At 47.2% G+C, this 24,193-nt stretch overlaps 1 protein-coding gene across 3 annotated transcripts in view; it reads left to right on the forward strand.

Annotated features, from left to right (window-relative positions):
• ICE1 (interactor of little elongation complex ELL subunit 1) overlaps positions 1-24,193 on the forward strand; it is a 59,941-nt gene that overhangs the window by 31,702 nt on the left and 4,046 nt on the right. For all 3 annotated transcript variants that reach the window (XM_047729223.1, XM_047729224.1, XM_047729225.1), the window contains 6 exons: positions 78-487; positions 2,596-7,383; positions 8,599-8,767; positions 11,540-11,700; positions 18,557-18,747; positions 20,662-20,768. In XM_047729223.1, the coding sequence (XP_047585179.1) occupies positions 78-487; positions 2,596-7,383; positions 8,599-8,767; positions 11,540-11,700; positions 18,557-18,747; positions 20,662-20,768 (5,826 nt within the window). The remainder of the gene's footprint in view (positions 1-77; positions 488-2,595; positions 7,384-8,598; positions 8,768-11,539; positions 11,701-18,556; positions 18,748-20,661; positions 20,769-24,193) is intronic.

Below are 24,193 nucleotides of genomic sequence, written 5' to 3' on the forward strand. Positions count from 1 at the left end.
TTTTGAATACTTAGGGTAATTTTTTAAGTTTTCTTAATGTTTCGTATGTTTGATACTTAACTTTTTTTCTCCCACAGAGAAACCTGCCAAAGAAAACCCGGGGCCCACAGAGCCCAGGGACGATGGTGTGCCCCCTCCAGCAGGCGGCAGGCCACTCCGAGCCGCAGCTGTGCAGACGTGCCTGGCAGAACTGTCCATGGAAATAGAGGGCGACTTCTCTGCATGTAGACGTGTGGGGAGACACGAGTACAGTGGAGCCGCGCACTGCAGTGACCATGTAGCTAACGAGGGCCGGCATCCTGAACTTGAGGTGCCAAGGACTGACGAGGACAGTACTGACTTCTCTGATCGTGATCACTGTTTCGATGAAGACCTCCAGGCTGCAGTTGACTTCTTCAGACTTCCCCCTCCTCTGTTGTCTCCGGTGCCGTCACCCCCTTTGGTGTCCCTACCACCCCTGAGCACGTTACCTTCTTCACTGGCGCCTGTGAGTTTGCACTTGGCATTTGAGTTCTCATGCGGGCACGTTGCTCATGCTGACAACGTTGGCTGTATTCAGGGAGTGCTGCTCAGTGATATTCAAACCAGACTTTCTTGGGGCAGATGTGAGCATTGACGAGGGCATGCCCATGCTCTTTACAAGAACGTGGAGCCCATGACATGTTCACTTAAGGTTGCATTCTGTGTATCTTTATCCGCAACCTAATTCACATTCCCCTGTGGGAGGACCGTGTTCAAGTTGTTCTTCTCTCTGCTGCCTGGAACCTAACGCAGTGAATGCATTAAGGCATGGTTGCAGGCTTGGAACTTGTCGGAGATGGGGAATCCATGTACGTAGCACACATGCCCATTAACCTGTGTTTGCCAGATTCCCCGCTTCCGTTTGATGACTTCATCACCTCTTCATGTGTTTGCAGAGTGGTTTATTGTAAATTCTTAGGGAGTTAAGCCTTGATGAAGCAGATTTGTATGCTTTTTGGCTTAAGGAGCAGATAAATGCATTGCTTTGAGTCACTCCCTTTCTTCAGGAAGCAGTGTACATCTCTTCTGTTCCAGGGCCGTGCTTGGCCTGGGAACACGGATGTGACTTAGTCCGTGGTTACCACTTGGCTGGATCTTGTGTGGCAGTTGGGCGGGGGAGGGAGCAGGTGATCGCACAGCTGTAGTAGAGACTGCCGGGCCGGGGGCACACCAGCTGGAGAGGACCCAGGCCAGAGGCTGGCTCCTGAGGGAGGCCAAGGAGGGCAGGGATGCTCCGGGAAGACGGGACCCAGCTGAGTGTTCAAGCGGGTGGGGTGCTTCAGGTGGAGGACCTCTTTACACAGGGCCGTGGGGCTGAAGGTGAGCTTGTGCCGGAGAACATTCATGCTTGCCAGGTCAGCAGAGGCCATCTGTGTCCTTAGGACTTTCCATTTTATCGTGAGGGCAGTAGGAAGTCCTTGGTGGATCTGGGAAGTGGATTTAATGATAGACGTTCAGTTGCAAGTTTCCGTTTAGCCTCTGTGTGATCGAGTAGGGAGTGGGGATAATCTGGACAGAGGTAAGAGCATAGGGGGATATCCCTGACTGAATCAGCAGCTTCCAGCGTTCTCGACATCTCATCCCCGCAGCGGCACTGGGGTCCAGGAGGTGGGGCTGGTTTGAGAAACGTTAGGAGGCCGATGAGCAGCATTTGGTGAGGTTTTTAGTGTGGTGGTTGCAGAGGTGGAGGCGGCGGGGAGGCTGCGCATAGCAAAGGAAAGAAACCAGCAGCCCTGCTCCGGGGGCGGGGGTGCCTCGTCAGTGTCAGCTGGGGATGCAGGCATGCATGGGGCTTGCAGGAGGACACGTGCAATAGGATTTTAGAACCAGGAGCGTGGTGGTCAGAAGGAGGCCAGGCGGTGGAGGAACCGGCTCTCCTGCTGTGCCATGTGACAGGGCAGTTCAGCCAAAACAGCAGGGGCTGCGCTGGGGTGTGGGGGTTTCTGGAGCAGAGAGGGGAGAGGGCTGTGTGGGAAGCGGCAGTGTCAGTGTGCATACTGTTGAAAGAGGTAGATCTCGTTCACCTGGTGACAGCATCGCAGATGCAGCCCAGGCACGAGGACATGTCTGCAGGAGGTACTTGGAGGTCGCTCCCCGGAGTGGCCACCAGTTCTGCTGTGCTGGAGCTGGACGCCTGCAGAGGAGTGACCTGGAAGCAGGGGGATGGAAGGCTGTGCAGCCAGAGTTGGACATGTTCTGTGCCGGAAACGGGGAGGAAGAGCCGGAGAGTAGGAATGTTTGGCCCTTTGGAGGATAGACTAATCCTGGCTGTGTCTGTTGTGGGAGGAGCGTGCGGTGGGAGTGTGGGGAGCTCGGGGAGACGGGTCCGGGAATGGTGGCAGCTGGCTGCTCAGACCGCAGCTCCTCTCCCTGCTGGCAGCTTCCGGACAGGGAGCTACCCTTTCCTTGGCTGTGTCTGAAAGGATTCTTCAGGAATGCATTTAATTGATAGTTATATATAGTCGGTCCAATTAGTATTTCATAAGAATCGCTTTTTAAGGCATTTAATTGTTAGGTATGTTTAGTCATTTTAGTTAACAGTTAACTAATAAGAATAACTCATTCGTTTTTAAGGAAACCTACTTCGGAGAGTATACAGATTCCAGTGATAATGAATTGTCCCAACATAGAAATTCTGCTGAGTCTGTTTCAGAAGATGAGACATCTGAATCACAGTATTTTGATTCATCCAGAAAAAGTAAAGGAAGTGGTGGTACCTGGGAGGAAAAGCTCAAATCACATGAAGCCTCCCAGGCTCTGACTACGCTGGAAGTAAATGAAGTGACAACTGTCGGGTTTGGGACGTTCACAGCAACGCTGAGAGAGCCTTCAGCTGCATACTCCGTAGCTCACGAGAAACACTGGATGGTGTCATCTGAGTCCGCGAGTGATGGGAGAAGAGCCATTTCAGATGAGGCACAAAGACAGAGAGAGGTTAGGGAGGTGGATAAGTCGGTGCAGACTGAGAACACACTTCATGAACCCATCAGAAACGTGTGTGTTGAGACGTCGTCTGGCAGCCGGGCACAGGGCAGGGGAGCGGCCCTCCGGAAGTCTGACGTGTGTTCCTCTCCCCTCGGCAAGAGGCCATTCAGTGAACTCATGGAATCTGAAGGAAAAACCCTACTATCCAAAATGATAGGATCACCCAAATCACAGTTTACTAAGTGGACACTAAGTAATGAAATCCCTCTTGAATCAGACCATCTGTCAATCTCTGACCACCTCCAGGGAATGTGTGGAGTATCAGGAAGGAGACGGGATGCTCAAGACTTCATTTTAGGAGCATCGCCTGAGCCAGAGGACGATGTAGGTGACGCAGTGGGTGCCCCAGGGCTGCGTGGTGATGCCAGCCTTTCTTCCTCTTCTACCTCGGGAGCATCGTCTGTCTGCAGTGACTCTCCATCTTCCTCTGGATTGACGTATGCTCATGACCAACACATTCCTGCTAAAGTTACCGCTGTGGAACTGCACCACTCAGAACAGCAGTTACAAGCTGAAACCTTGAACGTGCTAGATCTGCAGCCTGAGCCCCCAGACTGTCCTGCCGGAGAGAACCATCTGGAGAATAGCTTGTGTGCTTTGAGCCCTGAGTTGGGAGCATCACATTTTAATAATGAAAGCAGCAGTGAGGTCAAGTCCACAGATGTTTTGAAAGGCATTCCCAAAGTCTGTTCAGTTGCACAGTCAGTATTTATAAAAGCTATGAAAGACGCACAGTGCAGAAGCCAGGGTCCCAGAGCTGAGCTCCCCCTGACTAGGGCAGATTCTACACCATTGCTAGAGTCTCAGCGTGGCTTGACCAAGGGTGGGTTTGGTTTTAAAAGCCCTTCATGGCACCATAGTGATGTGTTAAGAAGAGGTGGGGAAGAAAGGCTAAGGGCTAAGTCAGAACCCGAACAGAAGACTAACCATCAGGTACAACAGGCAGCAGCATCCTTAGAAAGTAGACGGTCCACATCGAAGCCTGAACTTGCCTCAGAAAATAACCCCATGGGGCTCAGGGCTGCTACGTCACTGTTGCCGAACCAAGTGTCTGTGATCACCAAGCAGGCCCGGCCCGACACAGTGCAGAGTGCTAGACTGGAACCCTGGAGGCAGCGGAGGACTGAGCCTCCCTTCGGGGCAGCACACGCCGGTCCTGGGGCTGTTCCCACGTCCTCTGTAGCCAGACGTGATGGAGAGAGAGAGGACACGGCGTGGGCTGCCCAGGGAGCGGCTGCTAATGAAGGGACCTCGCCACAAGTTTCTGCCTCATGGAGAAAATTAAATTTCAGTTTTCCAAGTGGTTCTTCAGTCGGAAGTTCTCATTGTTCCACAAATAGCAAACCATCTTTCTCTCCCAAAAACATCCCTGTCCCAAATCAAGACGTCACAACCGAAGCCTCAGCACAGGAGGCAGTGCCGAAGCAAAGTCTGCTCCTTCATGCTGCGAGTCTGGACTCCTCTGGGCTGGATGGGGACCGACTCCGTCCCGCTCCAGAAGTGCCAGCGTCAAGAAGTTTCGCTGTTGACAGAGTGCCCTATGGGGGCACGGGCAGATCTGGTAGCGAGGTCCTGGCCATCCCGGAGGGCTCTCCCCGTGTCCGCCCGAGCCTGCAGGAGTCCCCAGAGCTGCCGTCTCAGACTCCTGGCAGGGCCTCTCCTGAAGGTCCAGGTACCACAGGGACGGCTCTCCCATCGGCGATTCTCAGAAAAGATGAGGAGACGCGTGCTGTCCCTGCGAGTGCTCTCGCTGGGCCTGTGTGTTGTTACATGGGCATTCGGGAGGGAGAAGGTGGTGACACAGAGGTGGAGGAGAGTGAGGCGCCTAGTGGCAGCGAGGGGGAAAGTGAGCCCGAAGCCGTGCTGGGGGACAGACCGCTGGGGGCTGCTCACGCCTCCAGAAGAGGTTTAGGAGCCCCAGGTGCTGGCGCAGCCGAGACCCGGCCTTCCGTCGAGGTGGGCTGTCTGACCTCCGCGCTGCAGGACTTCAACATCAGTACTCTTTCTGAGATCGACGGGCTCTCTACATCAGAGGTCGTGATGTTTCTTGAAAGTTGTCAGTTAAGAGATTACAGTTCAGGGGACTCTGTTTCAGAATGTTCTAGCAAAGGAACCCTGCATAAAGAAATGAACAAAGACTTAAAGCCAGGTGACCTCTCAGGAGGAAAGTACAGAAAGCAGCTCTGTGAAGAAGAAACCCTTGAAACCTCTGAAGAGTGGATTGAATCCGAGGAAGAGGACGGTCCTCTGAAGAGCACAGGTCAGCTCACACGGCGCTCCTTGGAAACGCTGTCTGAGGTGCTCACCAGGTTTGGACAGGAGCTTCAGGCCAGCTGTGAGAGCTCTCCTGGAAAAGACGCTGCTGACTTAGTACTCTCAAATACGCACGATGACGTGACCAGTGAGCCTGTCAGAGAGCATGTCCCCCCTCAGGGGGCGAGTGGCTTCCCGCCACACCCTTCAGGTACATCCCCTCCAGTAGCCAGCATGACTGGCAAGGGTCGTTCTCCTGCTAGCGGCTCATCGAGTAACGAAGTCACTCCTGGCAGTCCTGAGGGTGTTCCCAGTGTCACCAGCCCGATCCGCAGTGGGGCAGAGTCCTCCCCCCAGCGCTCTGACTCCGTGGTGGGGCAGACCACAGAAGGCAGTGCTGAAGAGGGGGCAGAAACGACGTTTCAGTGCCAGATATCAACAGTGACCTCCGAAGTCATAAACGTGCTCATCAATAAGGATCAAAATCTCGTCATTGAAAAAGGGGACCACTGGACCATCATAAATGGGGTAGCTCTCATGCCAAATGTGGACCAGGTCATACTGTGTGACACTCCCGAAGACATCCCTGTTTCCCCAGATGGAGGAGGCCTGGGAGCTGGCTTCATTTCCCTTACTTCCATGGAGAAGTCTCCAGAGACCGGTCACCCTGGCCCTCCATTTCAGGAGCCCCAGTGCGGCAGCACCCTATCATGTGCCCAAGAGGAAATTTCCAGCAGTAGCCAGAGCACCAACTTTGATAAAAGTCGTTTGCGTAACAGGCCTGTCAAACCTAGCGTAAGGATTAGTTCTGAGATCTATGATCAGAACTTTGAGTCTCAGACCATTGCATCTGATCACACGTACTTTAACTCAAAACTAGAGCCATTCAGCAAAAATAAGAATCGATCAAAGATTTCAAACAAAGATCAATCAAACAGGTCGGCAAAGGCTTTGGCATCAGGCCGAGTTGAAACTAATCAGAATGAAGGTTCTCAGTCATTTTCAGGGGAAAGAGAGAGCACAAAAACTCAGAGAAATCAAACTCAGACCATTCTAGCCAATGCTGACACATCAACTCCTACAGATTGTTCTGATACCCTGAGTAAAATCCGGCAGGAGGTAGGGCCCCCTCTGCCGCCCTTGCTTGCTCCTCTGGTCGCTACACCTCCAAGGACTTCGCAGCCAGTTTCTCCGCTGCTAGCAACTTCCTCTCCCTCCTCACCTACCTCTCCTCTTGGCCAGATTTCTCCCTTGTGTGAACTCCCTGTGCCTCCTGTGATGTCTCCTTTGCTGGAAGAGCCGGGATGCCTCTCTCCCCCATGCACATCTCCGTCCCCATCTGCTGCACCGGCCGGCGAGAGGATAGTGTCATCACCCTTGCAATTTTGTGCTGCTACCCCAAAGCATGCCCTCCCTGTGCCTGGCCGCCTCCCGCCTCTGGCTTCTGCCCACACGGCTGTGGCTGGACCCCAGGAGAATTCCGTTAAAATCCTCGACACCATGTACCCAGAGCTGTCTGCCAGGGCCCGTACCCTCAACATTCTCAAAGGGAACATTCAGCTCACTCGAGGTCCTCCTGCAGACCGTAAGAGCTTAGTGGGGCCTGTCAGTGCTATCACAGGCTTCAAGGCAATCACCTCAACATCCACCGCCTTTGTTAAGACAGGGGGCAGCTCAGGGAGTGACTGTAGTCAGGACAAATCCAGAGATGGGGGGACTCGCCAGGATGCAGGGGGGAAAAGGACATTGTCTGCATCTACGCTGAGGAGCGCCAAAAGACTACGGCTGGACAGCAGGTCCCCAGAACCAGAAACTGGGGGCACCACTACAGAAGGAGTCAGCAAGGCCCTCCGGAGGAGCCTCCCTCAAACTGAAGCTGTGGCGGCAGAGGAAGAAAGTTCTCCTCTGACCGTCAGTGCGGTTTCACAGTTGCCTCCAAACCCAAAAGAAACTGTAGAGTCCCATGACAAAGCCATAGCTGATGCACTGAAGAAGATCGCAGAGTCGTCTTTTGATCTCTTACCTGTCATTCGAAGTCATGTGTATGTGGGAAATATCTCCAAAAAGCCTGTCATGAGAGATCAAGAGAAGGAAGTTGTTCATGAGTTTAGCACAACCAAAAAGGTACGTGGTTGCTCTTCTGTAGGAGCACTAGGAATTGCATGTCCTCAGAGACAGGCTGTCTGCTCTCAGTGAAGTGGTAGATGACCCTGAGCAGAAACTTGATTTCCGAGACAGACAGATACCCGTATAAACATTGTGACCTACACTTTGTTTCTAGTCAGCATTTTGTGTACTTGAGTTGTGAAAAGACACTGGCGATCTGATCATTTGTATTCATCAAATACCTTAAAGTTTTAAAGAAATGAAAGTGATTGTCAGGACGACAGTTGCATATTTCCCATCAATTCCAACATGATTAAAAGCTCAAAATGGTTTGCTCCAAAGCATCAAATTATTCTCCTGTAATGGAGCCTTTTCTGTGGACAGTGCACACACATTTGAGTCTGAGCACCTTCTAGAAAGAGAGCTAGGGGTTCCCCTGTGCCTCCTTTAATATCTGTCACCGATGAAACAGGAACTGATCTTGGTTTCAGGATAGGAACAGTTAAAGTGGGAACACTGTGCGGATTCACACAGCTGGGGTATTAGGACTTCTCTAGGGTTGTATTTTCCAAGTTCCCATGTCGACCCTTGTGTGGATTCTTTCCAGTGTCTCGTGGCTCGCGCTGTGCTGGTTAGCTGCACGTCCTGAGAGTCATAGTGGTAACAATGCGGATGTGGTTTCTGTATATTGCTTACTTCCAGAAAGTATAGGAAGTAATACATGTCACTTTGAAAAGATAACTTATTTTCAAGTGAACAAATAGATCAAATTATTTAATGCCCTTCTTCTTAAGTAGGAAAATTGTTGCCCAGTATTTTTAAGACCTAAACAGGATAAATGTGTAGGGCACATCAGAATTCAGAAAACAGGAATGGGAGAAGACTGTAGAGTGAGTGTAATGCACACACACAAAATTATTTTAGCCCAAACCAAGGAAGTTTACTTGTTTGGCGTGGCGGCAGGCACACGGATGTGCTCGGGCAGGGCCCCTGGCACCTGCAGGCAGCCTGCAGGTTTGGACCTCTTGCCCCCCACACCCGGCAGGGGACGGGGGGTGGGTCACTGGGCTGAGTAAAAGCAGGTGGTTTGCCACAGTGACCGCTCTTTTCTGCTGGCTGGTAGAGCGCGAGATTCATGGCCCTACTTCAGTTTTGTAACTTTAGCTATTTAGCAGACAGAAGCAATTCAAGTGTACGTTACCTTTTCTTTTTTCTTCTTTTTCTCAAACCTAGCATTTGGCAGAGTGCTTGCTGCACTCTATTCTCTCAGAACTGAAACTTCAGAAGATCTCCGTGGAGCGCAATTACATTCACGCCCTCTGCAGAGTGTATGTGGGCATCTGTCGGCAACTTGGGGACTTGGAAAGAGCTCGTTTGTTTTGCTATAGCCTACTTAAGGAAGGTACGTTTAGGTAGTGACATTTCTGTGTTGGAGGCCCACGTCGGCCTGTTTACCTCGTTGTTACGCTTGGATCTGTGTTTGCAGCTGAGTGTTTGCGGTGTATCTTTCAAAATAGCGTTAATGTTTGGGCATTTATCGGAGGCCATGAAGAGCCTTAGCTGTCCCACGCCCTGCCTGGTTTTCAGTGGGAGAATTGACGTGACATACACGTGCTTCTGTCAACACACACACGTCCACTGGTACATAATTCAGGGTCTCTCATCACTGCGTGTTTGTCTCCTCCTGGTGTAGTTACTGAAGAGTCAGATGCTGGCAACACGAGGTAAGGGAATGATTGTAAAGTCAGAGACAGACCCCAGTGCTGCATCCGAAGCTGGAGAAGGCAGAACTGTCCAACGGTGTAGCGAGCCTGGAGCAAGAAGAGGACCAGAGGGCGGGGGCAGGAGGGCTCTCCTGGAGCCCCTTTTCCTTTCCTCTGCTTCCATCCCCATTAATGGGGTGGACCAGGAGTCAGCCTTTGTAATACGACATCCTCAGTGGGAACATTTGTAAACAGAGAAATGATAAACAAATGCAGCTCAATTTCCTATCAGAAAGTCTTACCTCGACAAGGTTTTTCATCCTTCTTAGGGAGCTCACAGGGCTAGTGAAGCGGGGAGTGGAATGTGCCCGGCATGTGTACACCTGTGAGCGAGGCTGCCGTCGGGGGCCCTCTTCCTTTCTTTGTTTCCTCTTTCAGTCACTGGTGGACTCAGCAGTAGTTCATGGTGTGCTCGCTAGGTGTTAGGGCCTGGATGGTGACTGTACCAGACACAGACACGCCCCAATGGTGAGGCCCACATTTGCCGGTCATGTGGCCCTGGCGCACGGGGGGCTCCCGCAGTGGCGGGTACTACCGAGGCGAGCAGCGTGGACTCTGCTAGGCCCCCGCGAGGTTCTGTTCTTGTCAAACACCGCCAGCCCCCTTTCTCGTCAGGCTCGTGGGGAGCAGGTCTCTCCCTCAGAAGCTATCCCCCCATGTTGTCGGGACTCCCATGGCCTTCCTCCTGCAGGCTCCTGGCTGCTTCTTCATGGTGCTTACCCCGCTTGCCTTGTATCCCAAACCCTTTTGTTTGCTGTCTCCGCTTACCAGATTGTGTGCTCTGTCAGGGCAGGGATTCTGTCTTGTCCCTACTTACCCCTACCCCTCAAGGATGCATTGTACGCAGCCATTGAGATCTGTTCCTTGAGGGGCTGTGCCGTGGAGGGGGATTTGTGAGGCTGAGGGGTCACAGAGGCTCTCCTTGTCGGAGCGGCTTCTGAACTTGAGGTGTGAAGACACCAGCAAGTGCCTATAAGAAATGTGAGGGAGGGGGCGCCTGAGGGGCTCAGTCGGTTAAACGTCTGCCTTCGACTCAGGTCATGACCCCAGGGTCCTGGGATCAAGCCCCGCATCGGGCTCCCTGCTCGACGGGAAGCCTGCTTCTCCCTCTCCTGCTGCTTGTGTTCCCTCTCTAGCTGTGTCTCTCTGTTAAATAAATAAAATCTTAAAAAAAAAAAAAAAAAAAAAGCGAGGGAGAAGATGCCGGGCAGATGGCGCAGCATGTGGAGAGGGTCCTGGGGTGGGAGGATTTTCCGTCTCCGAAGCAGCAGGTCAGAATAGAATGAGCAGCATCTGCTTTGACTTACTTGCTCTGGAAACACAAGATGTGGCTTCCTCCCAAACGTTAAAAATCTGTGTCGACTGGTTCAACCAACTTGCAAAACACGGACAGTTTCTTATTAGATCAAAATCTTCATTTGTCATATGACCCAGAAATCCCACTCACAGGTCCTTATCTAGCAGAAGTGGAGACATAGCTCCCCTAGACTGGTGCTCACATACCCGCAGCATCTTCGCGGGCAGGCTCCCGGGGCTGGAGACGGACGTCTGTTAGCTGAAGGAAGGACGGGTGTGTGGTCTCAAGCAGCTCAGTACAACTTGGCCACACAAAGTGAGGGGCTGCTGAGGTGGTGGCAGCAAGTGAGGTCGCGGAAGCATTCTGCTGAGTCAGACAGCCGGACAGAAGAGAGTCGTGCTGTCCGAATGCACTGACGGACAGTGGAGGAAAGACTGCTAACTTGCAGTGTCGGTGAGCGGGTCGGGCTTGTCTGTGTCTGGGGCGAAGGGAGGCACCGGAAGGGTTCAGACCATGGGGTTTGGGAGGATGGAATATGTGTTGGTTGTGGTGGGGCTTCTGCATACATGATCATTCATCAGAATTCATCAGACTGTGCTTGAGAGTATTTTATTGTATGTGAGCGGCATGTGGGTTAGGTTGATTAAACAAGCCCACTGTGGGAAAGCATTCACAGTAGAAGATTATCATCCATGATGTATAAAAACATCTCTTCATATCAGAAGCCTTTTATGTGTTGCACAGGTGAGTTCTGTCTTCCCAGTGCATAAGAAATAGCCTGAAATGACACTTTTCAAATGGGGAGGTTCTAGGGTTGCAGAAGTCTGAAGAGAGAGGCTTGCCGTTGCTTCGTGTTTGGATCTGATGGCTCTTCTCGTAAGACAGTGCTGCGTATGTTTCAAAACTCGTTAAGGTTTGCCAAAGGGAAACGGTTGGGGGAGAACGAAGCAGATTTGCACAAAGCAGGGCCTCCTTGGGCACCCGCCTTCAGCGGTAAGAGACCCTGCAAGGCACAAGTGAAATTACTAAAATTGGTTCTTAGCTTGTAATTTATTCACTTGATTAGACATAAAGGTTTTTTTGTTTTGTTTTGTTTTGTTTTGTTTTCTCATAGATTTTCCAGAGTCAGAGAAACTGACTTTGTTCATTGCAAATATGTGGCATGACATATTTATTTCCCAATCGGTGATTAATAAGGCAATGCAGTTGGTTGCCAGGCAACGTGCTAAAGGAGAGGTCCGGAACTGTTTGAGAGCCTTTCTCAACTGGGAAAAGGTAAGGTTTGTTTTTATTTCTCAATTGTCAGACCTTACTTGCAGATCTCATATGAATGTCCTTACTCAGTTTTGTGTTTTGTGTTGAATTAGTTCATAGGCATTTCAGGGACAGGACTCTTCCTATTGAATCCTTTAAAATACCATTTTAGCCTAAGCTTATGCATTTAGTTCAGGAAATGCGCATGAGGCACTTTGGGAAGGATTGGAGCTGTAGGTGTTTTGGTAATTTACCAAAAATTTTATTTCGTTCACTAATTTATAACTGATGATCATGTAGAATGTGTATGTAGGGGAGCTGCATAGCACTGGTTTCCTTGGGGGGCACTTGGAGAGCTGAGAAACGGCATTGCAACTCCTTCCTGTTTTGACTTTTTAAAATCTAAATATTGTATTTTTTTTTTTGGTTGATGGAATTTTTATTTAAATATTTTGTTCTTATGTGTTCTTTTCCTCTTTTTGTGATTTTCTTTGGTAACTGAGTGCTAATATACCATCTAGATTGGTGTTCTTTTATGTTACAGCTGTGGTCTAGTGTGAACCTCTGGAGGTTGAATTGACAGTGGTAAACTCTAAGAAGCGATGTTGAATTCAGTGAGAGGTTGATCTTTGTTTTTTATATTTTATTTATTTAGAGAAAATGTGCACGTGTGTGTGGGAGGAGTGGCAGAGGGCGAGAATCTCTGGTTTTTTTTTGTTTGTTTGTATTGTTTTGTTTTTTTTTTTTTTTTTTAAGAGAGAGAGAGTGTAGGAGGGGCACAGGGGAGAAGGAGAGAGAGAATCCCAAGCAGATTCCATGCTGAGCAGAGAGCGTAATTCAGGGCTTGAGCTCATGAAACTGAGATCATGACCTGAGCCTAAATGAAGCCTAAATTGAGCCACCCGGCTTCCCAACCTTGGTTTGTTTTTAAATGACCGTATATGAATTTCCTCTTGAAGTTATCCTGGCTTATGTGTGTAGTGCAGTTTTATATGTCATTTTGCTTTCCATTTTTGTGCTTTTTGATATTAATATTCATTAGACTGTTTTCTTTTTTCTTTTCCTTTTTTTTTTAAGAGCGTGAGTGGGGGCAGAGGGAAAGGGAGAGAGAATTTTTCTCTTTTTTTAAAGAGAGAGCGAGAGCATGGGAGGGCACAGGGAGAGGGAGAGAGGGCATCCCAAGCCGACTCCATGCTGAGCAGAGAGCCTGATGCCCGGGCTCAAGCTCACAACCTGAAGATCCTAACCTGCTCTGAAATCAGGAGTCCCAACACCCAACTGCTTGAACCTCCTGGGTGCCCCGACTTCTGTTTTCTTATAAGAAATAGAGGAAAGGGCTATTGGTAAACAGAAGTTAAGGAAACATTAAAAAGCAAGACCGTAATCATCTTTCCAGCAACTCGTCTAGATAAATGAGTGTCATCTTGAGAGACACCATCGGACTCAGGTCAGCAGCTTAGTCAGAAGAGCCCTTCCATCTCGTGTCATTGACCTGCCTCAGTCATGCCCCCTCCTCCCAGGTTCCTGCAGGGCAGTAGCCCCTGCTTGGTCCTCCTGCTTGTACACTGGAACCTCCAGGTGGCCTGGTCGGGGTGAAACCAGATATGATAGTTTGATGATAAAAGACATTATAAAGAAAATAGAATTTCACTAAATGTGTTTGTTCTATATCATATCAAATAAAAATATAAAATCAAAGGTATAAAAAGTGAGTAATACTTGAGATAAAAACACCATTATAAGACTTCCAGATTTTCTCTCACAGAATTCAACAGATCAGATAGACAAAAATGAGTAGAACAGTGGAATTCAATAATACAAGTAAACTTGAAAGAATATATATTTCTTTGCATGTCTATGGCACATTTATAAAACCAGTGATGAATTTGGCCACATGAAAACTTTAATTCCTAAAACGTAAAGATTCCATACGCTCTTTGGTAGTAATTCCATGAAATCCTCTATAAGTAATTCAAAGATTCCGTAAACACTCCTTGAAAGTTGGAATACATGGTCCTGAACACTCTGGGAATGAACAGGAACTCAAAAGATGAATGTTTTAAAAGTCATTGAAAAGGAAAACGTTTCGTACCAAAGATCTCTAGTTTTCATAAAACTTATACTCATTAAGGTAGTTTAAATGTTTTCATTATTAGATAATAGAATGGCTGATTGTCATCTTAGAAATTAAATATCTGAGATCCTAGAAGGGATCTAGAAGAAAAGGAATAGAGTTTAAAAGGTAATAAATAGTAATGAAGCAGAGAAGAAAAAAACGTAGAAAAAAAAACTCATTGCCTTTAAGAAATAGTAACAAAACAGGTGGGGGAGGAGTCAAGATGACAGAGAAGTAGCAGCAGAGACTACTTCAGGTAGCGGAGATCAGCTAGATAGCTTATCTGAAGATTGCAAACACCTACAAATCCAACGGGAGATCGAAGAGAAGAAGAACAGCAATTCTAGAAACAGAAAATCAACCACTTTCTGCAAGGTAGGACTGGCGGAGAAGTGAATCCAAAGCGATGGGAAGATAGACCACGGGGGGAGGGGCCGGCTCCCGGCGAGCGGCGGAGCAACGGAGCACAAAATCGGGACTTTTAAAAGTCTGTTCCGCTGAGGGACATCGCTCCAGAGGCTTAACTGGGGTGAAGCCCAGGCGGGGTGAGCGCGGCCTCAGGTCCCGCAGGGTCGCAGAAGGATCGGGGGTGTCTGAGTGTCGCAGAGCTTACCGGTATTAGAACGGGGAAGCCGGCTACAGAGACAGAGCCGAGGAGTGACTCTCAGCTCGGGGTTGCCTTGAACCGGTCGCAGGCTCGGTCAGCTCGGAGCACGGCCGGAGGCCAGGGTGACGGGAGTCATTGGGCGCTGTTCTCTGAGGGCGCACTGAAGAGTGGGGCCCTGGGCTCTCGGCTCCTCCGGGCCGGAGACCGGGAGGCCGCCATCTTCACTCCCGTCCTCCGGACTCTACGGAAAGCGCTCAGGGAACAAAAGCTCCCGAAAGCAAACCCGAGCAGATTACTCAGCCCGGCCCGGGTAAGGGCGGTGCAACTCCGCCTGGGGCAGAGACGCTTGAGAATCACTACAACAGGCCCCTCCCCCAGAAGATCAACGAGAAACCCAGCCAGGACCAAGTTCACCTACCAAGGAGTGCAGTTTCAATACCAAGGAGAGCGGCGGAATTCCAGAGGAGGAGAAAGCAAAGCATGGAACTCGTGGCTTTCTCCCCATGATTCCTTAGCCTTGCAGTTAATTTAATTTTTTTTTTCTTTTTCAATTTATTTTTCTTCTTCTGGTAAATTTTTTAACTTTTACCCTTTTCTTTTTTAATGTTTTTTAACTAGTTTATCTAATATATATATATATATTTTTTCCTTTTTATATTTTTTCTTTATTGGTTTTCTTTTTTTAATTGTTTTTTTTTTTCTTTCTTTCTTTTTTTTTTTTTTTTCTTTCTGAACTTCTTTTTATCCCCTTTCTCCCCCTCCACGATTTGGGATCTCTTCTGATTTGGCTAAAGCATATTTTCCTGGGGTTGTTGCCACCCTTTTAGTATTTTACTTGCTCCTTCATATACTCTTATCTGGACAAAATGACAAGCCGGAAAAATTCACCACAAAAAAAAGAACAAGAGGCAGTACCAAAGGCTAGGGACCTAATCAATACAGACATTGGTAATATGTCAGATCTAGAGTTCAGAATGACAATTCTCAAGGTTCTAGCCGGCCTCGAAAAAGGCATGGAAGATATTAGAGAAACCCTCTCAGGAGATATAAAAGCCCTTTCTGAAGAAATAAAAGAACTAAAATCTAACCAAGTTGAAATCAAAAAAGCTATTAATGAGGTGCAATAAAAAATGGAGGCTCTCACTGCTAGGATAAATGAGGCAGAAGAAAGAATTTACGATATAGAAGACCAAATGACAGAGAATAAAGAAGCTGAGCAAAAGAGGGACAAAAAGCTACTGGACCACGAGGGGAGAATTCGAGAGATAAGTGACACCATAAGATGAAACAACATTAGAATAATTGGGATTCCAGAAGAAGAGGAAATGGAGAGGGGAGCAGAAGGTATATTGGAGAGAATTATTGGAGAGAATTCCCCCAATATGGCAAAGGGAACAAGCATCAAAATCCAGGAGGCTCAGAGAACCCCCCCCCCCAAATCAATAAGAATAGGTCCACACCCCGTCAACTAATAGTAAAATTGACAAGTCTTAGTGACAAAGAAAAGATCCTGAAAGCAGCCCGGGAAAAGAAGTCTGTAACGTACAATGGTAAAAATATTAGATTGGCAGCAGACTTATCCACAGAGACCTGGCAGGCCAGAAAGAGCTGGCGTGATATATTCAGAGAACTAAACGAGAAAAACATGCAGCCAAGAATACTATATCCAGCTAGGCTATCGTTGAAAATAGAAGGAGAGATAAAAAGCTTCCAGGACAAACAAAAACTGAAAGAATTTGCAAATACCAAACCAGCTCTACAGGAAATATTGAAAGGGGTCCTCTAAGCAAAGAGAGACCCTAAAAGTAGTAGATCAGAAAGAAACAGAGACAATATACAATAACAGTCACCTTACAGGCAATACAATGGCACTAAATTCATATCTCTCAATACTTACCCTGAATGTTAATGGGCTAAATGCCCCAATCAAAAGAGACAGGGTATCAGAATGGATAAAAAACAAAACCCATCTATATGTTGCCTACAAGAAACTCATCTTAAACCCGTACATACTTCCAGATTTAAAGTGAGGGGTTAGAAAAGAATTTGCCATGCTAATGGACATCAGAAGAAAGCAGGAGTGGCAATCCTTATATCAGATCAATTAGATTTTAAGCCAAAGATTATAATAAGAGATGTGCACCTGAATGTTTATTGCAGCAATGTCTACAATAGCCAAACTATGGAAAGAACCTAGATGTCCATCAACAGACGAATGGATAAAGAAGATGTGGTACATATACACAATGGAATACTATGCAGCCATCAAAAGAAATGAAATCTTGCCATTTGCGACGACGTGGATGGAACTAGAGGGTATCATGCTTAGCGAAATAAGTCAATCGGAGAAAGACAACTATCATATGATCTCCCTGATATGAGGGAGAGGAGATGCAACATGGGGGGTTAAGGGGGTAGGAGAAGAATAAATGTAACAAGATGGGATTGGGAGGGAGACAAACCATAAGTGACTCTTAATCTCACAAAACAAACTGAGGGCTGATGGGGGGAGGGGGGTTGGGAGAGGGGGGTGGGATTATGGACATTGGGTAGGGTATGTGCTATGGTGAGTGCTGTGAAGTGTGTAAGCCTGGCGATTCACAGACCTGTACCCCTGGGGATAAAAATATATGTTTATAAAAAATAAAATAAAAAAAAATAAAAATAAAAAAATTTAAAAAAAAAAGAAAAAAAAGAAATAGTAGCAAATTATAGAGCTCCCAGATCAGATTAATGAAAAAAGAGAAAATAGAAAATATTGAGGATTTCAAAAATGAGAAAGAAAACAGACTCCAGATGTGGGAGAAAGGTTGAGAAGACCACCACCTGCAGCTTTGTTTGACAGGCCGGAAGCTGAGGATGCTTTCTTAGCAAAATAAAAAAGACCAAACTTGGTTTTAGAGGTGGAACAGTTGATAAATCAGTTGTTTTCAGTTGTCACAAAAGAAGTGGAAATATTGATGTATAATTTACTGTATAAAAATCATGTGTAGATTCCACTGAATTTTGCCTAGTCTTTTGAAGAACCAAGTAATTCCAGTCTTTTCCTAGTATGTTTTGCAAGTTTTTTTTATTTTTTACTTAATGAATTATTTTTTTTAATGTAGACTCCGTGCCTATTGTGGAGCCCAACACAGGGTTTGAACTCATGACCCTGAGATCAAGACCTGCACTGAGATCAAGAGTAATTCAGACATTTAACCGACTGAGCCACCCAGGGACCCGCTGTTTATTTTTAATAACAGAACCCAATAAAAAACAGCATAAGAAAGGAAAAAATTACAAATCCATTGCTAGGTATTTGTTCAAGAGATGTCAAATTAATGTTCACACAAAGACAGGTTATATGCACGCTCATAGCATTTTACGGGAAGCCTGGGCTGGAGAGTGCGATGTCTGTTGGGGTGAGTGCGTAAGCAGACTGGTCCCTCACATAAAGGATAACATTCAGCGACAGGAACGAGTGTTCAGGCTCCCGGGACGTGTCGCATCAAACGTGCACAGGTGTGAACGATGCCGGGTGAGGAGTCTGGTGCTGGCTGACCCAAGTTTATGAATTTTTGTAAAAAGACTGATATTGAGGGTCAGAGGATGATAGAACTGGAAGAACTTTGTTTCAAAGTTTAAAAAAGTTACAACTTTTCTTCTCTGATTTGAGGTAAAATACATTTGCATTTCTGTCTGTATTGCAGCTTATCTCCTTTCTGCCGGATTAGATCCTGCTCTCTGCCTGGAGGCTTTCTTTTTTTTTAATATTTTATTTATTTTAGAAAGCACAAGTGTGTAAGCCCCTTCCCTGGGGCAGAGCCAGAGGGAAGTCTGGAACATGGAGCCCCCAGGCTCGACCTCAGGACCTTGAGATCATGACCAGAGCCGAAACCAAGAGTTGGCATGCGTAACCGACTGAGCCACCCAGGTGCCCCTGCCTGGAGTTTTCTTATCTGGCCTACCAATCTCTATGCTTATAGTCATTTTAGGGCAAATATTATAGGACTACGATAAACATAGTTCCTATTCAAATACAACTTTCAAAAAGTGTTTTTTAAAATTAAATGATTATACATCTAATGCTTATTACACTCTTACGAGATGACTAACATAAGATGTGTTACATTGGAAACTCTAAATTTTCTTTTTTCTTTTGCATTTGCTAGAATGCTCCTGTGGATGTGGGTTTCATGGTTTCTAAGCTGCTGTTGACCATACAGTTGTGTCCAAAAACGGAGTTTCAGTCCAGTGAAAAATTTGGGGAAGACTTAAGTGATAACACTTGGGAGTACATATTTGCTATTGACCTGCTCTGCTGCCATCAGAAGTGGATTTGGACACATGATAACATTATAAGGTACCAGGCTGTTGTGCTAACTGAAAGTTGGGTTCTTGAATTGGAAGGTAGGCTGTCGCGCGGTTGCTGAATTGTGCTTTGAATTGTTTTTGCTCTTGAAGGTTGCTGAAACATTTTACAAGCGACATTTGATTTGGGTAAAAATTGGTAAAACTCTCGGTAAAAGACATGTATTATTGTTACATCCCCTTGCTTTGTTTTGGTGGTGGCTGTAACTTACTTTCCTTATATTCTGTTACTACTGTCTCTCTCCCAAGGAGCGGTGACCCCTGTGAAGGAGGAGTTTGGGTTCACTGGAACATCCCCAACTCCTAGAGCAGTGCCCAGAAAGGCAGCCCTCCATGACTGGTGTAGGGGCAAGTGTCATGATCAGATCTTAACATTCAGATACTCTGGGAAGCCCGTGTGAACAGTATAGGAAGAGTGCCATGTTAGTGGCTCTTCTCACTGGGTTTCAGGAAGGAGCTTAGTCTCAGGCATCTGCTTTATGTAATGAATCCGCTCTTCTCTATGCATGGAGAATTCTGGCACTAGCCATATACTATCTCTGGAAGAGCAGGAGGTGGGAGAGCGGAGAAAACCTTCACTCAGGTGATTGTTCCATAGATCTTAATTTTCTTGGAAGCCTGATTGAGAAAGACTGATTTAAAGGAGTCTGTGGCATTACAGAGGATTCACAAAGGATTAATAGTCCGTATCCTGGAGGTACTTAAATTTGTTCTGTGGAAAACTGGGCTCTCGTTTCCTCCTTAACACTAGGGACAGATTATGTGTCTAAATGTCAAATGATAGGGAATTGAATTATGGTCCTGCCACATTAAAATAATCGCTGTAAGTGGATGTTTAGATATTGACGTGGGAGTAGCTCCCATGCTTTGCTGGCTAAGGGAGTGACGGTGTGGTGTGTCCAGTACTGTCTGTATAAAGATGTGAGTGCCTCCTGTGGGCCTCATCTCCTGACTGGGAGGAGCACAGCAGGCAGGGTGACAAGTAAGTCCACCACAGGTTGTTCTGGGCACCCCCGCTGGGGGTGAGGATGGAGTGTTGAAGAGCGGGATCTGTGCCTGAGCCAATGCCACACCCGGAGCCCAGAGTGCTGTGGTCACCTCCACTGGGTTTATACTGTGCGCCTAGAGAAGGACAGCGAAAGGAAAGTCCAGAATTAGTTGAGTAATGTTACCTGAAAATGGCTCAATTTGAGGTGCTTTTAATGTACCTTTTTTTCTGTGTGTTGACATTTAACTTTTTAATACTATAAATACCATATAAGAAGTAAATACACTTTGGAAGGAAGAGAAAGCAAAGAGGAGCTGGCACTGTTTTCAGTCAGTAGAGACTTTGTAAGGTGTGGTTTGATTGTTGCCTCTGACCTCCACGCTCCTCCGAGGACATGGCAGAGGCTTCTAGAACACAGGTGCCACATGCACGTCTGGAACGTCCCCAGTGAAAATCCAGACTCCCACCTCTTCCAATTCTGTGACTTGGGGACATTGTCTAGCATCCCTGCTCAAAGCCTTGTAGGAGGGGTGGACACAGAATAAAGGTCCAAGCCTATAGGTACTTGCAGCTCCTTTTAAGTCAGTGTGGACCCAAGTATCTGGATGGGTGGAGAGTGTGTGAGCTTCCTGTGTCTGGTCTCTTCTTAACCTAAAAGGTTACATCTTCAGAAGACCTTGTTCTGCGGTGCCTGACTGGCTTGGTAGAGCGTGCGACTCCTGACCTCACGGTTGTGAGTTTGAGCCCCAGGTTGGGCATGGAGCCTACTTAAAAATAAGTAAATTAAAAAGAAAAGTCCTTCTTTCTCAATTGTCTAATTCTTATGGACCATTTTGAAGCTGTTGATATCTGAGTGATGGTGAGCATGCAAGCTTTTCACGCTCGTGTATGTATATATATATTCTGTTGTTTTTTTAGTAAAGAGCTGTGGCCTGTAATGGATAAGTGGATAAAATACAGAAAAGGACATGCGAACATTGCATATACTCCTGATATTATTATAGCATCGATACTGAGGCTGATCGGTGAGTTGTCTGTTTTAATAAAACGTTTTCTTGTTACTGATCACATATTAGTGGGTTAAGTGTAATAAAGGTTGCTGACCAAAACCTCCCGTAATGACGGATTTCTGCCACCCCCGTATCAGATGCATTCTCACTTCCTTCTCCTCGCTCAGACCCTTTCTTTATAAATTAATGTCTTCTCTGACTTTGTCAGAGATGAGGTCTTCATGCGGTTCACTGTACATGTGATTGAGCGTGTGCTGCTTGGTTCCACTGGAACACGCACGTGCACACGTGCAGTCTGTGATGCTCGGGACTCGTACGGTGTCTGTAACGTGCACGTGTACTACGTTCTTCTCCGCTGGCCCAGGCAGGGTCACATCGTGCAACTCCATGACTAGGGACTAGCCTTGTTTTCCTCCAAGCCCATATACAGGTTTTAAATGGGACATAGATGCTCTTCCATCTTGGGTAAGCAGGATCTCTGGGTTTTTGGTTCTGCTCCCTGTCGCCCATACTTTTTTATTTTTTATTTTTACTTATTTTTTCCTCCTTGCATCATCTCTGACGAGTTGCTCTCCAGAGTTATCACTGAGGAGATGTGTTAATTTTTGGAAGGCTCTTCTTACTTTGAATGGACTTCTCCATCTCTAGCACATAGTCCTTGCCCCCTGAGCCACACCATCAAGGCTCATCTGATACCAGTGTTGTAGCCCCTCAGATCCTAGAACATACTCACCATGACTTTTAAGTATCTTTGGAGTTTAGTTAGTTAGAGCTTCAAGATAGTACCACTTGAAGTAAGGTTTGCGAATATTTAAGTCATCTAAGTAAGTCCCGTAACTAGATCTGTCTGTGACGTGTATGTAACGGCTAGTTAGGTCGCCGTCCCAGTAAATTGGCATTGCTGCTCTGTGCACACTTTACTGAAGAACGTGGTGCTGAGTGAAAGTGCAAAATGGTCCAAGCAGCAGCCTGCTCTTAGGGAAGACATCTCCTTCCACTGGATAGAGCCAGAAGTACACCTGGGGGGAAGTTACCAAAAAGAGAGCCTGTGGGCCAAGTGATTGCTGGAGACGGTAGGGGAATTCGAAGAGATGCCTGCAAAGACAGCTTGAGGTGTGGAAGTGGATGAACTGCTCCCTGGGGGAATGTCTCAAAACATAGTTTGCAGAGTCCCTTATTTCAGGAAACCCTGAGGAACAATTTCAGCCCTCACCCGGAAGCAGTAAGGACAGAGCAGGGCTAGGGACAGCATTCTCAGCAGTGCACTGGCATCTGGACATCTCGCTCTGCTTTCGATAGCATCTTCTCTCCAGGATTCCAGGAAAATGTTCATACTTGGAAATGACATTTTAAATTATAGAACCTATTTGAAAATTTAAAAAATTGGGAGATGTTGTTAAATCCATAAATAGATCTCTTGATCTAGATAGATAAAGTATCTTTGGAATCTTGAAAGAACATGATAAACTTTTTGAAGTCACACTTAGGAAATATGGTGTGATTTTTGCTGTTGTTTGCAGAGGGGTTTGTTTACATACACATACGTGTTGGCCGGAGCAGGAGAGGGGACGGGTGTGGGAGAGCGGAAGGCTGCTGGTCACTTCTGGTGACTTCCGCGCAGTCCCTGGGCGTCCACGGCAGAGCGTCAGCCTCATGCGCGAATCTCCCGTACAGTGGGCTCTCAGAAGTCTTCCACATTTGGCTGGATGTCCAGATTGCCTGAAAAGCTTTTTAGAAGATGTGTGTGTGGATACTGACATAATGAAAGTCATACATAGTAAGTCGTATATTACGGGAATAATTGACAATACATAGTTAACAGTATTGTGGGATAAAATGTTAACATAAATATCGAATGTGATCCCGAGGGTGGATAGCTAGGAGCTGGTGATGGTGAAAGTGAGAGCAGAGGCAGGCCTGGGGGCCTCCATAGATCTGTAGACGGGAGAGGGCTGCTGGGGCAGCCGGGCTGGCCATGGTTCCGCGGGCTGGGGCTGGCCAGTGGTGGCTCAGCTTTGCCTGCTTTGGCTCGCTGTCCACCGAAGCGATATTCCTGGGTGATGGGGCGGGATGTGGGTGGATGGCCGAGGGTGGGGCGCACAGACAGGCGAGGCCTGCTGGCAGAGTTCTGAGGAGTCGTGTCAGGGTCGGATGTGCGTGGGCCCGTCTGCACACCTGTCAGACTTGGGAGTTGGAACTGTTTCTAAGAAGATAGTCCATTGGAGAACTTCTTATGGTTTCTGAAGCTGACACTGAAGAATTTAGCAAGTAATTAAATTGCTGGGCTGTGATTTAATAATGACTGAAATCACTAATCATTCATAAAATAAAGGAGTTAATGTTTATTTTTATTTCTAGATTTGCAAAACCCTAACTGGATTTTCATTCCATGGGAAATAAAAGACGCTTTCTGTCAGAGCAGTTCTGTGTTGTCTGATGCTGGATAGGGGTGTGAAGATTGCTCTTGGCGAGTGTAGGATTATTAGATCAGGGTCTGACATCTTCAACGATGATGTGTTAGCGCATTTTGTAAAGTGCATTGCTGTGGGTTCAGGGGGCCATGAGAAGTGGAAGAACTTACCTCGGTCAGGGCAGACGTGAGCTTGGAAAGGCTCAGCCCTTGTTTCTGGGGTCACACCATGGGGAGGTGGCAGAGCAGGGACCACAGTTCGCATGCTGCTGGATTAAGTTGAGTGCAGGGCTACGTGGTACCTTTTCTGCCCCCAGAGAGCTTGTGAACTACCCCTGGCCCATCTGGTCTTGCCTGGATCCTGGAAGCTAGGAGAACGCCGTTTCCCACAGCAGGTTTTTGTGGGTCCAGGTGAAGTAACCATTGTTGATTTGTACCCAGTCTCTTCCCAGGCTTGTTTCCTTTTCTTTGAAATTCTCTCAGCACACTTTTCCCTCGGGTGTCTGTATCTGCGCTCTTGAATGAAAACCCTGGTGGCTACACAGGCACCTTCCTGGCTGGCCCCCAGCTGCCCTCCTCACGCTTCCCTGGGTGCTGGGCAGTCCTTAGACTTGGAGGTTAAGTCCACATTTCTTACTTGTTGTGTTTTAATGTGGCTGGGCCACCCTGGACTCACTTTCCTTCTGTAGGAGGACTTTGCTTCCCATGTAGTGAGCAAATTTGTCCATCATCTTTGTCATCATGGATGTAAGTTTTTTCCCCTAAGCCACCTACCTCTGAGTTATGACTTCCTCTTACTATAGCCCTGATAGCTCCATTAATTTAAATCACTTACAAAATCCAATTCATTAAGCATTTTTAATTGAAAGAACAGAAGCCATTTTAATAGGGTTCTCTATTACCTGAGGTTACACTCACATCCTACGGCCGGATGAGCCCTATCTGTGTTTGGCACACGCCCGTTCCTATCTCTACTGTCACTAACGGTTTGAACACCCCTGGTAGATTGTCTTGCAAGACAGATCTGGGG

This window comes from Lutra lutra, chromosome 5, assembly GCF_902655055.1.
Source record: "Lutra lutra chromosome 5, mLutLut1.2, whole genome shotgun sequence".
In the NCBI taxonomy this organism is placed as follows: domain Eukaryota; kingdom Metazoa; phylum Chordata; class Mammalia; order Carnivora; family Mustelidae; genus Lutra; species Lutra lutra.